Source organism: Lepisma saccharinum, chromosome 3 (genome assembly GCF_977018435.1).
Source record: "Lepisma saccharinum chromosome 3, izLepSacc3.1, whole genome shotgun sequence".
Classification (NCBI taxonomy): Eukaryota; Metazoa; Arthropoda; class Insecta; order Zygentoma; family Lepismatidae; genus Lepisma; species Lepisma saccharinum.
The window spans coordinates 54,957,239-54,971,471 of NC_139231.1; the positions used below are offsets into that span (position 1 = coordinate 54,957,239).

General features: G+C 40.6%; 1 protein-coding gene across 2 annotated transcripts in view; it reads left to right on the plus strand.

Annotated features, from left to right (window-relative positions):
* The first annotated feature begins 12,335 nt into the window (after positions 1-12,335).
* Positions 12,336-14,233, plus strand: part of Nrx-1 (Neurexin 1) — a 743,918-nt gene continuing 742,020 nt past the window's right edge. For both annotated transcript variants that reach the window (XM_083118572.1, XM_083118573.1), the window contains exon 1: positions 12,336-13,406. In XM_083118572.1, the coding sequence (XP_082974698.1) occupies positions 12,792-13,406 (615 nt within the window). In that variant the 5' untranslated portion in view covers positions 12,336-12,791. The remainder of the gene's footprint in view (positions 13,407-14,233) is intronic.

A 14,233-nucleotide genomic window follows, 5' to 3' on the forward strand; every position in this document is an offset into this window, starting at 1 on the left:
TTGTGCCACTTTTGGCTAATTTGCGAAGATGGGGATAAGTGATGATATGATGATGAAATTGATGAATGGACACTCACAAACATCCATGCCCAGGCCAGGATTCGAACCCGGGACCCCTGGCGTCGTTGCGCGATGTGCAACACTTCGCCACGGGGGTCCCGGCTGTAGGAAGTCGAAACTCTTCAGGATTTATCCTATGCTTCCATCATTGCCATTTCCAACAGCGGCGTGCATTCAGGATACGCAAGGTACTCACTGCGTACCCACAACACAGTAAGAAAAAATAAACATTTTTTCGTCTTCCCCGAACATGAAAATTCAACAATTATCGCTCCGAAAGCAGTTCCACTGCAAGAAATTCCGATTTCCGCACGAACACGCTGCTGCCTTCCTGAAGGCAGTCCCGAATGATCCCGATTGTGACCGACACCCACCCGATCCGTGTTCCTGCCGATATCCGCAGAAAGACGCTGTTTCTTCTGCTTGGTACCCTTGAAATTCGGAAGGTAACCCCATTGGCTCATATCAGCCCGACCACGTGTTTGGGTCTGCCCGCGCTTACCCTCTCTCCCACTTCTTTCCAGGTTCTAAGCATCTACCCAAGATTTTGACAGCGTATGCAGTGTTGACAGTAGTCAACATATTTTTTTCTGGAATGCTTAGCTTACTAGCATTTAGCAGCCACGCGTAGATAGATCACTGTTGGGTTGCAATAAAAATACATTATAAAAAGTGATACAGGAATCAGACAGGAGGGCAAGAATATGTAATGGTGGAAGATCATATTTAATATACGCGTAAACTATCACATATAAAATATTTATGTGAGGTTAAAGTTACACTAGCAAGTTGTTTTTTTTCGTATAGGGAGGTGAGGACCAGAATGGACTGTCACTGTGTCGAGGGGAAAATATGTGAACAATTTGCAAGTTTCCCACAATTCTCAGAGTATGAGAGTATCTGTTTATCTCCTTTCGGGATCAACATTTCCTTTGAGTTCCATAGCATGGGTGTTGATTGTTGACCCAACGATATGAATGAATGATAAAAGAAAAACATAATAAAACACAATGCTTACAATGGGATTAGAATGAGCCCCCCCTTCTTCCGCCAGACATTGCAAAGTGATGTACGGTAGTTTAGATTTTGAAGTGTTCTGGGATGTATGCTGACGTATTTTCTACTTGTCCTTAATTATCTCCCTTCTACAAAATACTTTGTCGACTGGCAACTCCGATTCATTCGTCCACAAGAACGCGTGGTTTTCGGGCATAGCGGACCGGACACAACGTACTGTGGGAGGTTGACTTTTGCTTTCTTCTGTCGTGTGAAATTTGCAGCGAGTGTTTCGTTCATATTATTTACATTACGGGATCTCTATTGTTTGTCGGTGCTGTGAGGTGATAAAATAGGGGGACCGGGAGTTATTGATGACATACTGGAGAAGGGATTTTCGGAATTTACGAAAAAAGTGTAAACAATCCGAAATGGAAGGTCTGTTCCTGATTTGGAAAAATTGTTTCAGGCAGGAGTTGTGAAGGATGGTAAGCAGTATATTAGTCATTTTGATTTTTGAGAAGAAGAAAAAATATCTCTACAGAGTGATTGACTGAGTAGAAAAACAGTGAAACTTTATTGTTGGCCTTATTTGTTGGTTTCCTCTGCGAAAGATGTTGTGAAATAGTACAGGATACTGAGATTTATCAAATTTATTACATGAAATTTGAAAGGACGGAAAATGATTGAGCCATTTCCTTCCCGTTCAATGTTCATCGCACTGCATGAAGGAAATAATCAAAGTTGAATTGTTGGACTCTACGTAGTTACTATCAGAATATATTTGCGAATATAAAATATCATACATATATTTTACCTCGTTACATTTGGATATTGATACAAGGATGAGAAATTTCCCATTATAAAATTGTAGAAAAAAGTTATTTTCTGAATAACATGATGGCCAGGGAGGGGGGGGGGGTTCTGGCCCCCATAATTCATTTCGGTTGGCCACTTGTTGCGTACCCTAGTTTAAATGTCACCGCACGCCACTGATTTCCAATATATTATATCTAAAGCTTAAGAATAAAGTAGTTAACGAGGAGCTATTTGGATTCGTGAGTTTTTATGGCCTAGTCTTATGCAAGATACTACCCGTAATGGCTTCGTTGCGAATGTTCAGGAACTATTCCCTTCAACTGAGTAATACTTCTGAAATCGCTGTTTTATTTGATATGTACCGTCGCTTTTTGCAATTTTGGGTAATCGCAAATATGAGGATAAGTGATGATTTGATGGAATTGATGAAGGGATGCTCACAAAGAGCACCCATGTCCACGCGAGAATTCGAACCAGAGACCCATGGTGTCATAGAGCGCTCTTCTAACCACGGAGGAATAGCTGTCACACATCCGTGAACACTGACAAGGTGGGCTCGAGATGAATTCTCGGAGTCGGAGGTGACTAGTTAGATATACATACTCTACTGAATCAATACTGAAAGAATGAGAAAGAATAAGGGGTATGTGGAGGTTGAGTCACACATATTCTCGATCTTATATGATCAACACCAAGCTCTGTCTGCCTTTACCCCTAGCGTTGCCTCCAGGTACCCCTTTATTTGAGGCTGGGTGAGTCCCAGAGCGGATTCGAATTTTGGTCTCCCGCGTGGCAATCAGATACCCTACCAATTTCAGATTTTGAGACTTCTTTTAAATTATCTTATTTTTTTATATGCACACTTTCCGCCTGTACTGACTATTGGTAGATAGATTGAGTAATGAATGTCACTAGAATTTACTCAGAGGCACATTCAACCATTTCTTAACATCCAATTGTCAGGATATCTCCGATGACGCAGTGGCAACGATGTCGCCTTGCTATCAAGGGGATCCGCGTTCGATCCCCGGTGGAGGCAGCGTGGTGATATACATATGTTGAGTTGGCCATAAACTCTACTCCAGTCTGTATGGATGGAATCCAGATTGAGGCATCATATTGCTTGAATGGGTTCAGATTTACGTAAATGATGCAAACAGTTGGTTGCGAGAGGACTTTTCTCTGCTTGCAGAGCAAGAGGTGCTGGAGAGTTGTTGCAAAAGGACTCCGCTGGAGTGATATTTCTACTTGGTTTTCGAGCTTGCGAGACGTCGACGCGCATCGCGTAAATCGATCATCCGTGACGGCGTCGCCAAACTGGATGAGGAGACGAGAGGATTACGTTCTGCTAAAGACAAGGTCCAAGTGGTTGACCCCGATGACAGACATTGTGTCAGCAACCGTTCTCCTGGCGAAGACACCTTGCACGCGAGCAACGAAACTATCCATGGAAAGGTAGGAAAACAAGAACAGACCAGCATCACCTACTACATAAATAACATTGCAGTCAATAATTTTGCAGGAAGGTCAGAACATTAAACTTTTTGTTGACGAGTGGCAGTAGACTATTCGGTAACATTGATATGATTGATACATGATGCGCCGATATAAAGTACACAAATACATTATTCACTCGTCCATTAACTTTAAGATGTAGTGTCTACTCCAATACTTACCGTACTAAGTTTTCAATTTATTTTCAGTAGGTGTTATTGAAAGTTGAAAAATATTATTAACGTTCAAAATTTGAGGTCAAAAGGAAAAGGCAAAAACAAAAAGGTAAAGTATCCCGTGCATATAGCACCGTGCCAAGAAGCCACATTTAGGGAATGTGGGGGTAGGGCCTCACACATTCTCGATCTCAGCCAATTTGGAGGTGATGTGATCAGAACCATGTTCCGGCCGTCTTTACCCCTCCCCGCCCAAGTATCCATTAATTTCAGACTGGATAGACCCCAGAGCCGATTTATTCGGGCAAAAGGCCAGAAAAAATTCCGACCTTAGGTCACCCACTATTGGATACTAGCTGATTACCCGGCGTTTCCCGGGTATTTATTTATCTCAATCTTCTACTGTATTAGACAGGAAAATAATGAATTCTAACTATAGTGTAAAATGTAAATAATTTCATTTACAGGTATTTAAAAGTATAAGTACAGTATTTAAATTATAATATAAGGTATTGTTACGGCAATGGAATCTGTAAAAGAATAAAGCTATTTGGGATAAAATGTCATCGTGACTGTCACCAATTACTGTAGCTTAGCGACTCAGAAAACTGTAGATTCGACACTAATGTACGCGTAGGTCATTCTTGACATTTTATTTTTCACCCCCTCTCACCCTCCATGCCGATAGGTGATGAACTTGAGGTTGAACGGCATTCAGTGTCACTATTCATCTTAGCGACCCCGAAAACTATGGATTCCACCCTATTATCGATCGTTTTTTAATTATTTTTACATGTCACCCCTTCCCACCCCACCCCTAGGGCTGCCAGGGGTGTGCTACCCCCAGTATTTCTTTCCAGATTGTAAGTCATATGTGTACCAAGTTTGGTTGAAATTGCTCCAGACGTTCGAGAGTTATGCCGGAACAAACATACATACATACACACATACATCCATTTATATATATATATAGATATTGACATCATATTTGCATGTCATCATAAGAAAGAAGTGTTTTATGAGAGATTGAGAAAGAGAGAAGAGAGATGAGAGGCATATGGTGGTTCAGTACTTACTTTAAACTGCTGGTCCAGTCCCGATTAGCCTTACTGTGCATAAAGTGCACTTAAAACACCAAATCAATCAATCAAAGAGAGAGATTAAAGAAACGGCAGTGAATGAGAGAAAGGAAGAGAATCAAAGAAGCCACGGAGAGAGGAAAATGGAGAAAAGACATAAGTGAGAGACAGATAAGGACAGAGAAATAAAGAAGCGAGAAAACACATGCGCGCACGCAGAGAGAGAGAGCTAGAGATGCCAAAGGTATGTAGAAGCGAAAGCGAGAGAGAATAGTATAGGGAATGGATAGATAGAAAGAAATGTAGAAACGAGAGAGAAAGGAAAAATAAATTTAAAAGAAAAACAGGCACAGGAAGAGGAGTGGCAGACGATCGATAGAGAGAAAGAATAAAGAAGAAAGTGACAGAAAATGGGAAGGAAATTAAAAACATTACAAATAAAACGGAGGAAAGTAGAAGTATGCATTTTTCATTATTCCAAGGGGGCCAAGTGAACACAACAAACCAACTTGAAGAGTTGTGTGTGTGTGTGGGGGTGGGTGTGCACACATATACGTTTATCTCTGGTTTGTGTGTATGTAGGTATGTATTTATTAAGGGAGGTTCTAAAGCCATGCTAAAGCATAGGCCAACATTTCAATGGATAACCGTACAACTAATATAGATTCAATAAGGAAGAAATTTTCCGATATAAATGATTGTTTTATTCACTAGTACTTGTAATCATTATAATTTTGTTACGATTGAAGGTATTTAAATAAACAACAGAAAATATAAGGTCTCCGTCATGTTCAAACGCAGCATTCGCTTCAAACGTAATTGCCAAATGTTTTCAATAATTTCAATTACTCTCCTCACTTTATGCATTTCGTGTTTGAATTAACTACAGTTATCTTTGTATGTTCTCTTCTGCTTTCGAAATATTAAAAAAAATACATAATACAATACAAGGGATTTTATATTGATATTACGACTATTAATATCTTCCATTGCTGATAAATTGTTTTTTTTTTCCAATAAGAACATATAACTAAAATCTGATGATAAACAATTACGTTGCTCCACTTCCACTTAGATTTTTGAATAAAATCTGCTAACCAACGTGACGTCATATCCCATCAAGGAGTATCCTAATCGACCAACCTGTATGTATCTACCTTGATTACGCGGTGACCTGGCAACATGGCCCTCAGCTACCATGGCAAACGGTGCTGCCATCTGTTATCGAAAAATTACCACAAAAGTGCCTTTAGTACGGCCTTAAGGACAGCACATTACTAGAGAAACTGTCCCCGTATTTTTCCATTTATAGTCGTATATTTCTTCTGTTACCGATTCACATTGCACTCTTTCTCCCTTTTCGACTTAGTTCACACGATTACAATGTCAATAATATTTATCCATGGCTGTAATTCGTTTGAGGACGTGGGAAGTTTTCTCATTCTCCTTGTGAGTGGAATTCCTTCTAGAACTATCCACAGTCATTAATGTGATGTTCGCTTTCCTCTTTTAGGAAAAGGGATACTGCCCACACACAGTTTCGTCTCTTACAGTATTCAGTCTGGCGTCTGATCTCATGGGAAGAAGAAGTTTTCGTCGAGTCTCGGCAGTTCGGTTGCTGAAACGTGCAGTACTCTCACTGTGCCTACGCATTGAGTGTTTCTTTGGTTGGCTGTGTCTATATGTTTGTGTAAAAGTGGTTGAGCTCTTTTAGATGGTTTCTGCTACTTTCTACATATCTTACTTTCTCAAATATATACTCTGCCTCGGGTATTTCTGGAGCGAGTGAACGAAAGCAAGTGTCTGCGCAAGTAGTGACTAGTGAGGGCTCGACCAAAGCGTGGAGGGAGAAAGACGATTGCAGTTACCAGCCACTTGCAGCAGCGTGTAGGTACTGCTTCGCTTCGCCCACTCGCTTTCTCCCCTTTTCTACAGTTATATGCGACCTTACTCCAGAGATTCCTGGGATAGAGTATACATACTATATTATGTAAGAAGATGCCTTTTTTCTGGGGTAAAATTCCAAGAAGTGCACCACTTTAGATACGAAATATTTGTAGTTTTTTTTAATTCAGTATGCAAATCTCCAGTGTTACTGTGTCTAGTGTTCTGTTCAATTTCTATCTGATGAGTATATCCAGGAAAGATTGATGATCATTGATTGCTTCCTTTTTCTCCTACTTTGGCTAATCGTGAAGATAAGGATGAGTGATGATATGATTAAATTGATGAAGGACACTAGCAAAGAACATCCATTCCCACGACGGGATTGAAACTCAGGAAAAGAGCATGTGTAGAGCAATGTTACGATGTTACCGCCAGATGGCACTTGTTTCGTCAACCTATCTGAACAAAGCGGAGAGTTTCAATGCAGACGTGTGAAGTTTCCAAACTGTTTGTTTTGAGTCCACTTTATGAACAGAAAATAATCCGGAGTGAATCTGCAGTTTGAAGGGGATCAGAACCACTGAGCAATGTGTTTTTAGCGGGGATCCAACATGTATATGAAATTGTAAACCACAAGATAAACTATATGCGCTTTACTAGATTAATTTCGGAACACGAGACAGGCTTTTGATTTTTCGGTACTGGTTTGTGGATAGTCTTGATGTTGTGTCAAACAGGTGATAATTTTAAAGAGTTGTCCGCTCTACTTCAAGATTACCATCTTCTTGTTCTCTTGACTGTCGACTCACAATATTCTGGGTTTGAGTTCAAGTGTAGGTATGGGCACTGTCATGTGTTAGTTCCTTCATGACTTTTATTTCCTCATCAGTCTTTCCCATGTCAGCAGCATAAACATAAGCTGGGAACATAAAACATATATACATAAGCAATAACCCCTATCCTAAAATAGGATCTGACACACATACATGTTACTTCGAGATGATTAATTGAATATAATATCGCATATTATCGTATTTTCTATCATTGGCTAGTTATTAAAGAACAAACACCTCTGAGATTTAGCATGATAACTGAGAGTTAGTACATGAGTATTACCGTGCAAATTGTCCATGACTATTTTCATTAATTTTTCTCTTACATTATATGTGTTTTTATGTATGCTGGTGCAGAAGTTGTCAACAGCTTGTTTTTGAGATTTCCTTTAATTCTTGAAGCTCTTATTGGATCAAATAAAGTGCCCGAACATGGTGATGGATAATTTGCAAGGCAATACTCATGGATCCCACCAGTGTCGTGGCCCGGGGCCTCGCGTCCCATGATGTTGATACGAAAAATATAATGAACTAGCTGATTGCGGCGTTGCCCGGGTATTTATTTATCCCAATCTTCTATTAAACAGGAAAATAATGAATTCTAACTATAGTGTAAAATGAACTTGGAGTTGAACGGCATTGGGAGCGTCGCTATTCATGTTAGCGACCCCGTAAACTGTGGATTCCACACTCATAACTGACGTTTTCGATTACTTTTACATGTGACCCCCTTCCCACCCCTACCACTAGGGGTGCCAGAGGTGGCTCGGAGTTGAACGACACTGAGAGCGTCACTATTCATATTAGCGACCCCGAAAATTATGGATTCAACACTAATATCGGTCGTTTTCGATTATTTTTAATTGACATCCCCTTCCCACCCCACCCCTACGGGTGCCAGGGGTGTCTTACACCCACAGTATTTCTTTCCAGATTGTAAGTCATATGTGTACCAAGTTTGTTCATCGTGAATGTCACCAATTAGCTTAGCGACTCAGAAAACTATGGATTCGACACTAATCTAGGTAATTTTTTACATTTTATTTTTCACCCCCCCCCCATCCCGATAGGTGATGAACTTGGAGTTGATCGGCATTGTGAGTGTCACTATTCATCTTAGCGATCCCGAAAACTATTTCTCCCACACTAATATAGGTTGTTTTCGATTATTTTTACATGTCACCCCTTTCCACCCCCACCCCTAGGATTTCCAGGGGTGTCTTACCCCCACAGTATTTTTTTCCAGGTTGCAAGTGATATCTGTACCAAGTTTGGTTGAAATCGCTCCAGGCGTTCGAGAGTTATGCCGGAACAAACATACATTTTTATATATATAGATAGACGTGAGAAAAAAATATGGAAAAGGGTAATTTTTATGGGCAATAAAATTTAAACAATATGTCTTTTATCTCGTTTTAAATTCTAGTTAAAAGTTATAAGTTTAATGAATACGTCAAATCAGGATTACAGGCAGGCTAGCACTAAGCTAAAGGAAGCCCGAAAAAAGTAAAAATTATCGTTGTGTTTCTCAGTCAAACATTTACGCAAAGATTCACGATAACTTGCTTGGACGTTCTTACTTATTTTTTTATTATTATTATAAACTAAAAGCACTCTGTCTTGTAATTTCTTATATATATCTTGACCTTGCATTCCCGATTTTAATAAATTCACAATAAAGCACCTCCAACTATCACGAAGTAATGTGAGGCTTTTAACTGCTTGCGTTGTCTCCTTCCTTCCTACAGCAGGCCCGTACCCAGGATTTTTATGAGGCGGAGTGGTACAGATCAGAAAATGTGGAAGAAAGAGAAGATACAAGATGTTGTTTTATTGATTGAGTTAGGCTATTTTACGTCGATTTTCTGACACTTTTGGACGAGAATGAGTGATGATATGATGAAACTGATAAAGCAACACCCACAAACAACAACACTCATGCTCAGCCCGGGATTTGAAACCGGGGCCCATGGCGCCGTAGCGTGCTGTCATAACACTCCGTCACGGTGGTCGGCGAAATGCTGCTGAGTATTAGATGTGACCACCAATGTTATGGTAGTATTGCAGCTAGTGCTAAGTGTACACCGAACTGCAAAAGTAATATGTCCATTACTATTTTCATTCAGTCTGTTTTCCACAGTTTGATGACAATGGGTTGAAATAAAAAGGTCACTAAGCAGATGTCAACATCAGCTTCGCATCAATAGAATTTCATTCCTTAGAACAACATAAGATGTAGATTAAAAATAATGAAAATAATTTTCCTACCATTATCTTTGATATTGGCTGTACAATGGTAGATTTGCAGTGTCATGGTCCAAAAGTAACGGGAAAAAATCAACTCACCGATAGACCCCCACCCCAATCAGCAACACACTGCTTATAGACAAAAGTTGTTACATGACGTACAGCTCGTATTGTTTACATTCAATTCTCAGAAGTATTCCAATTACACTGTGTTTTGCAAATAAACATTAGCCTACTTTAATTTTTAAGAAGAATTCTAACACCAGCACCATTTAACAGCCATGATAATTATATGGTTAGAAAATAATATATTTATAAATTAAATGACACGTATTAGCAATGACTACTAAAATGAAGAAGAACATGTCTAAATGTGAGTTGCCCGCCCAAAAAAAGTCGGGACAGAGATTAGAAATAATTGACTGCCCCGACTAAATTGAGATGTCTTGTGGATTTGCTCAATGTTACAAAACAAAAATTACTTAATGTTGCAGACTGCAGACTCCTGGAGCCTGCCTCCCTCCTCATACAACGCATTCATATATGAAAGGACGAAATCGAAATTCTTACACAATCTGAAAATGTTATTTTCGTAGTTTTTTTTATATCTTCACATTATAATATTTCATAGATCGAGATGGGCATGACCCCCTTGGCCCCTCCGGTGGATACGGGCCTGTTCTACAGCATCAGATTTCAGCTCCCGGAAAACAGAGTGTGAGTGAAATGATTAAATATAATTTTCGTCAGTAATTTATTACAATTATTTAAATGTGATAAATTGCTGACGTATCCCTGAAGAGTTTGTATCGATTCACATTGGGATTTCAAATTTAAAGAACAGATGGGGCCTCGTATTCTAATCTCGCGCAGGGCCTCGCGATATGTTGCTACGCCACTGGATCCCACTGTGCAAGGCAGAAATAATTTCTTAAATCCTCGACGTTGAAGGTAGCAATATTGTTCTGAATTTCGATATTATATTATTTTCATAGGAACGTTTAGGAAAGCACCTTACGAGATACAAAATACTGATCAATATCTTGATGTATTTCATTATATTTGTTCCAGCTGTAGAATGGGCCATCGTGCGTGTATTTTTTCATGCCATTCTCTTACAACAAAATGTAATATCTTGAGGTTTAGTAATATGGAAATAATTCAACTGAGAAAAATAATATTGCCAAAATCAATAATAGCCTAAGGAAACTGACTCGATATGGTAACGGATCAATGAATTTATCATCTTTTCATTCCATTAATAAGCTCATCTGAGTTAGCAGTCACATGTCTAGAACAGGAGACTCGTGCTATCTGGCTCGGATTTACGAAGGCTCGGGCTACAGCCCCGGGCATCCTGTTATAAAAGATCCTCTACTGGGATAGAGAGAGAGGTTTCTAAAGAACTTGGCAGTTTTTTTCTTTGCTATTATACCTAATCGAAATAATAATAACAACAACAATATTAATGTTGTAAGTGTATCGGAGAAGTTGAAATATAACCTGCCTCACACATACACAATCTTCGTCTCTGTCATTTGTGAAGGGCAGTTTCAGGGATATTGCTGGGGAAATTCGCTCTTTAAATCAACCATCCTACGAATCGAACCCTCGTCTCTCACATGTAGTCACACACCCTACCGACTGGACAACCGCGGCTCTCTGATAACAACCCTAGTATATAAAAAGCTTCTAAAATATACAGAAACTTTCAAAATCGTCAAATTTTGTTTAAATTTTGAAGTTTAGAAAACGAAATTAAACTTTGTAATCGAAACTGTTTTTGTATGTCTAGATTTCTTCAACTTTTGTCTATATTGCTTGCTAAATCTTGCGTGAAGATCAAAGGCAGGTCGATATATGACGCATGAACAAATCTAAAGTATCAGGTTCATCGTACTCGAATTTTCTAACTGTAGATATTCCTGAGATAGATGTGGTCGTCATATTTGCAGCTTGTATTCGCTATTTTTACTTCTTAGTGCTACGATGAGAAATCCGAAATGCAAGTACATTTTTGTATTAGAAACAAATAGGATGTTACAGAAAATAGCAAGGAAATAACGGAAGTGGGTAAATGCCACGAATCGGATGTTTACCAAACAAAACGTCTGATCGATTTTCCTCAGGGAGTTCTTACTTGAGGCTTACCTAAGTGATCTCCTTTGCCTTTTCCCCCCCCTTTGCTCTTACCTTTCGACTTTGCTTGCGCGTTCCGCTATTCACTTGTTCTTCCGCGGCAGCGATCGATCCGTTGCGATCTCGCCTCCTACAACATGGAATGGATTCGTCCCATTAATTCCTCCTGGTACTCGCCGAGTGTCGCACTGGCGCCCCGATGCCCAAAGCCACTCTGTATTCCCTGTGCGAATCCCTTTAACAATTTAGCATTTAATAAATTTATTGTGGGAGAGCTAGTCGAAGCAAGCCCGATTCAGGTGCATGGAGAGCGATGTAAGAATGTCACGATATTGAATTGATAATATTATTTTGCGTCTTCCTGGATGGATCCATTCTTTTAATCGTAGGGGGGAAAGGGGGCTTGTAATTAGAATTAGATGTAGAGGCATGGACTTGTCACCCTGTCGATCTTGCACCGAGGGAAATCTTAGTTCGGGTAAGCGTCAGAGTGGGGCGCGCCCTTCGAAAGTGGTGCCATCTAGCGTCGATTTTATTCTCATCCACCCCCGCACCCTCCGGAGCGCTTGCGAAATGCATGCTGGGAGCAGGAGACCGCAGGGGAAGGCTCGCGCTGGCGAACAGGGGCACTAGCGTGGCGAGGAAGGCTCGGGTAGAGCTGTTGTTCTCCTTCGTCGCACGGCAGGTGTGTGTGCGTGTTCCGTTTACAGTGCGAGTTGGCTGCGTGAGACGAGACGACCGTGGGCAGCGGAGCTTCTTGCGAGAGAGGAGGGAATCCACGGCGATCGAGCATGTCGGGAGTTATTTCGCTCTGGTAGAAGTCTGACCCTGACGTTTTGCACTCTGGTTATGCGTCACGTGACGGTAGTGAAGTGACTGTGAACAAATTTCAAGTCCCGTGCGTGCGTCAAAAAACAGTAACGGTTGTGTGGTAAGAAACGTCGTGCCCGATGACTCGGTCTCTTCACGAAACAGTCGTTTTTTCTGTCTTCTTTCTTCGCTTCATCTGTCCAATTTCCAGTTCCGCTTTTGACTTCGGACCACAGTGAAATCCTTCCCGAATGTTGGACCTTCGTGTAGCGCCGAAGCCAGCAGCAATGTTGCTCGCTCTACTAGTAGTTTTACACTACGGGGCGACCTTGACCTCGAGTTTACAGCTCGAAGGTTCACAGACCTCGTACGCGCAGTTCGGTAAGTGGAACCCAGGCTTGAACGGGACCTTGGAGTTCGAATTCAAGACGGACCAACAGAATGGACTTTTACTGTACACAGATGACGGCGGGACCTACGATTTCTTCGAGATCAAGCTTGTCGAAAGCGCGTTGCGGCTGAGGTACAATCTCGGTGGAGGCGCCCAGATCATCACGGTGGGACGAAACCTCGACGATGGACACTGGCACAAGGTCGAGATCAGCAGGAACAATGAGAATACAATACTCACGGTGGACTACATTTCCGAAACGAGGACGTCCCGAGGGAAGGAGTTCAATTTCGGCCACCTGCGGACCAATTCCGAAGTATACGTCGGCGGAATGCCCAGCTGGTACAACACTAAGCTCACCCTCCTCGCTCTGCCCAGCGTGATCTTCGAACCAAGGTTCCAGGGAAGCATAAGGAACCTCGTGTATGCTGGCGAGGACGGCGTCCCCAGGCGGCAGGAGATGAAGGGGTTCAAGGTAAGGCACTGCACCACTTGCATGACCTACTTATTCTTTGCCACGACGCTCCGCACACGATTTTCCTTACGCATTTTCTTTGTGCTATATTTGTTTTTAGCCTCGATTGTTTTCTTGGCGTAGAGTACATGAAATGAAGACGTTTCAGTACAAACACTTACTTACGATCGATGATGAAAGACAAATAAATCTTACACTCTGTGTCGGAATGCGCTATTTGAGATATTACGTGGTTTCCCTTCTCTTCTGGACACTTTTGTTATTTTGGAAAATATAATTTATAATATAAAATACATAACAGAAGTATATATATATATATATAAAGGAAAAATAGTACGTTAGACCATAACCCACTTTATTAACAGTATTAATGAATAAAGAGTTAAATATCAGTAGTTCTATGTCCATAACAAATAAAATAACCGTGAGGAATATTATGCCATATAATCGCGAAACGCTTTGGTAACGCATTACATTAACATTTTCATATTCTCCCATATTTATCCTGTGTACTCATATTACAATAAATATCCTCATTAAAATTTGGAAAATATATCCTTGCCCTGCGTTTCAAATTCTCTCAAAACCTTGGCCAAATTTATTCATACTGTGAAATAGCGAATGGCAATAACGGGAGCTTATTAAATACAGCGAAAGGAAAAGGGAATGACAAGGATTAAGAAAATTAACAGGAGGGTGTGGGATAGTTAAAAGGAGGAAAATTTATATTGAGTAGTGAGAAAGAGGAGAAGAGGAAGAAGTGAAACGAAAAATATGAGAAATATATACGAAGGAAGGGAAAGAGAATGGAGGAAAGATAAGGGAAT